Raw genomic sequence first — 3723 nt, 5'->3', positions numbered from 1 at the left:
TCTGGGTACAGGACATTGCAAACAAACGTAGACGAGAACACACGAGCCACATAGAGAACATTCTACTTCTAACTGGTACTTTATTTTATCGACCCTGACAAGACGAAAGGCAAAGTCAACCCCATAAAAACAAATAGTAAATGAGTATATGCATATATACATACAGGTATGTGCATACCGACATCCACCTGTATGTATAGGTGCATATCTGGGTACAGGACATTGCAAACAAACGTAGACGAGAACACACGAGCCACATAGAGAACATTCTACTTCATCAGCTACCCACGTTTTAACACCGGCGTTTCGACGAGCTTCGGGCAGGCTTCTTTCAGTTTCCATCTACCAAATCCACTCACAAGGTCCAAGATGCCATTCAGTGGGACTGAATCCAGAACCATGTCGTTGAGAAGCAAGTTTCTTACCACACAACCACTCCTCTAAGTTAATTAGAGAATATATTAACCTCTTAAAGGTTAATATATTCTCTAACACTGGTTCTATATCTTATATCTTTGGGAAATAAAATTTCCCTAAATTAATAGATATATATTAAGTATATAATCCATATTAAATTAAGAGAAGAAAATGGAGAGTTAGTTGTTAATAATTATCTATCAATAAATTGATAATCATTTCTTCCTACAGCTGTTTTCATTTATACTCATGATATTTTGATCATAACTTATAAATGCAAATTTAACGCATAAATTTGTAATTTATTCAATGAGTATAAATCGAAACCATTGTAGGAAGAAAGGATTATTAATTTATTAATAAATAATTATTAACAACTAACTCACCATTTTCTTCTCTTCATTTAATACGGATTATATATATGTATGTATGTATGTGAGTGTGTATGTGTGTGTGTGCATATGTATTTGTGTGTGTACATGTGTGAGTGTGTGTATATGTGTGTGTGTATCTTTCACTTGTGAGTATTAGCCAAGAATGTAAACCTTGGCAAAGTAACTAGTGCATTACAAAGTTTCTTCAAACATTTGCTTTGCATCAAGTTACAGACAATCCCTTGTAACTTTCACTGTCAGATATGCAATAAACCTTTGATTGGTCCATTCTGAAGTTGTAATCATGATCTTATTGTTCACTAATTGTGATATTAAATAACTAAATCAATACATTGACTGTGATATCAATCAAATACATTACTGTCCTAATAAAAACAAAATGATAAATTTTGTTTTATATATATATATATACTATATCTATAACAAGACAGGATGGTCATGACTGGAAGATTTACTTGGTCAATGCTGGTCTAGGGCTAAACAACACCATCATTATTAACATATACTAAACCTCCAAATTAGTTGCTTATAGCCACATCAAAATTTGTCCTATGACTTCTTTATGATCCGCTGGTTCTGTATTACATGGATGTGACACAAATATCCATGTACAAAGGATATTTTTATTAGTTAATGAGAGATAATGTTTATTACCAGATGTGTTACCTATTCACACAACTTGTCTATCACTACAAAGGGCAGCTGTTGATCAAGGTTTACCATGTATCTGTACACATATGTGCAGTCTTGGGTAATATTTCTTTGAAAAAGACCGACAGTTGCTCATCCATACAAGGCTCCCCTTTCCGTGCCATTGATGTTTAGCCAAGGGTAAGACAGCCCACTTGGGCTTGATATAGCTTGGCATCAGTGTCATCACAGGCGTTGATGTTAGAATGCAAAGTGTTGGAAAAAATACTGCAAAGCATCTTGCCCAACCACCTATAAGTTCTACAAATCCACTGTCCTGGTTTGGTACTTCTTATTGACTCCAAAAGGATGGCTTAGTTGAAACACGCAGGATGTGAACTCAGACACAGAGTGTCAGAACAAATTTTGTGAGGCATTCTATCCAGCACTCTAATGATTCAGTCAATTTACTGCATCTAGTATGTCAAATCTAAGCTTTACTACCAGGCACAATATTCATAATAGATAGTTTAATCCTGCTGCATGGCACCTTAGACAAGTGTATGAAGCCATAGCCTTTGATTAATCAAAATCTTGTGAAAAAAGTTGGTGGATGGAAACAGTGGGAACATGTCTGATTGACTGCTACTGTTTTGGTGGGGTAGATTTAATGCATTGCCTAATTTAACACCATGTGGCTCTTGCATACCCCTAGCTGAGTCTATTCTGATGTAAGAATTCAGGTAATGTCTCCTGTCTGAGGTTAATTTATACCTTTCCTGTCTTCCTTCCATCAGTTACAGACACCTTAAAAAGGGTAAAGGGCTTTGCCTTTTCTCTTCTGGTTAAGCCATTAAAAAAACAAACAAGTCTTTTGCATCCACTGACATCATGAAAGACAGGTATTTGAATTTGTTTTATAAACTATGAAACAAGTAGTTCAGTGCTTTACACAACTCATTATTTTGACTTATACATTTAACAAATAAAAAAATAAAATAACAACAACAACACTTGTTGAAGGGTTTCCTTACCTCATCCCCAAAATGCCATACATAGTGTACATCACCAATGTTTGATGTTGACATATGCCTGCCACTGACAGCAGTTTTGAACAAAACAGGATGGTGTGTCTGAACACCATTAAGACTCTCCACATTGAATTCTTCAATTTCATCTGAAATTGTGAACATACAGGTTATTTTAGAATAGAATACTGATAGACTGTGAAACACAGCAAGTTCAGATAAATATGTTTTAATGTTTTTATTTAGCACAAAACAATACAGCTCTTGTAATCTTAGCTGCAGTATTTTTCTTTAAACAGTGTTGACAGTTAATCTTACATTAGTGATAATAGATATCTACAGTTAATTTTCACCTCCAATACTTCAACATTTGCTTACATAGATACGAGTAAAATTTTGAAAAATAGTAAAACTTTTTTGAAAACAAAAACACACTATGCAACTAAAATGCAAGAAAGATATAACATTAGCTTTAATAAAACAATGAAATCATTTAAAACATTTTTTTATGTTAAATATTGTGTTTGCAAACGGAAGTGGGTGTTACAGTTACTATGAATCTGCTTAAATTAAATGATAAACCTATTTGAAGAGCTTTATATAACAACAACCTTAAGAAATTACTTAACCTGCTGGAAATAGCAATTAAATTTCCTTATAATTATACTCTACCATCTTAACTCATAAATCCTATATTGCAATTAATTACAACTGTCACTGAGTTCTGAACTAAATGTAACTGCAATTCAGTGTTGCAGTTTAGGTGAAACAAAGTTTAACCTTATTTTATGAGGTATTTCTTGTGAAAAGACTTCCCGTTTACTCCATATTCTTTTTTCTCTTTCTCTCTTGTTAAGTAATTTTCAGATATTTTTCTTCCTTTGATTTCTGAATATCATAGTGGATAACAGCTCAAATAGTAAGTAAATGATATCATTTACTAATGATTTATTAATTATCATTCCTTAATGATTTCATTAGAGAGAATTTAAGCTTGGAGAAAATAATCAGAATGATATTTCAGGCCATCTGTGCGCAAACTGCTGCATTGATATAGGGATTTATTTACTGAGGAGGAGTGCAATGATTATGTAATTGATAATTGCATTGGTGTTTTTGCTAGCTATGTGGGCCTTACAAAACCTTTAAATGGAAAAGCTGAAGGCATCTCTTGGAATTAAATTCCTGTAGTGCTTTCTCTCTATAAAAACTATGTATGTATGTATATGTGTGTATGTATATATATATATATA

The 3723-nt window shown here is 33.1% G+C and overlaps 1 protein-coding gene across 1 annotated transcript in view; it reads right to left on the bottom strand.

Moving 5' to 3' along the window:
- LOC106878084 (VPS10 domain-containing receptor SorCS3) overlaps positions 1-3723 on the bottom strand; it is a 1235712-nt gene that overhangs the window by 88665 nt on the left and 1143324 nt on the right. The window contains exon 19 of the mRNA XM_052972785.1: positions 2477-2619. Within this exon, the coding sequence (XP_052828745.1) occupies positions 2477-2619 (143 nt within the window). The remainder of the gene's footprint in view (positions 1-2476; positions 2620-3723) is intronic.

This window comes from Octopus bimaculoides, chromosome 14, assembly GCF_001194135.2.
Source record: "Octopus bimaculoides isolate UCB-OBI-ISO-001 chromosome 14, ASM119413v2, whole genome shotgun sequence".
NCBI lineage: Eukaryota > Metazoa > Mollusca > Cephalopoda > Octopoda > Octopodidae > Octopus > Octopus bimaculoides.
Note: the sequence above shows the minus strand (reverse complement) of the source record. Positions and strands in the feature narration are given on the sequence as shown.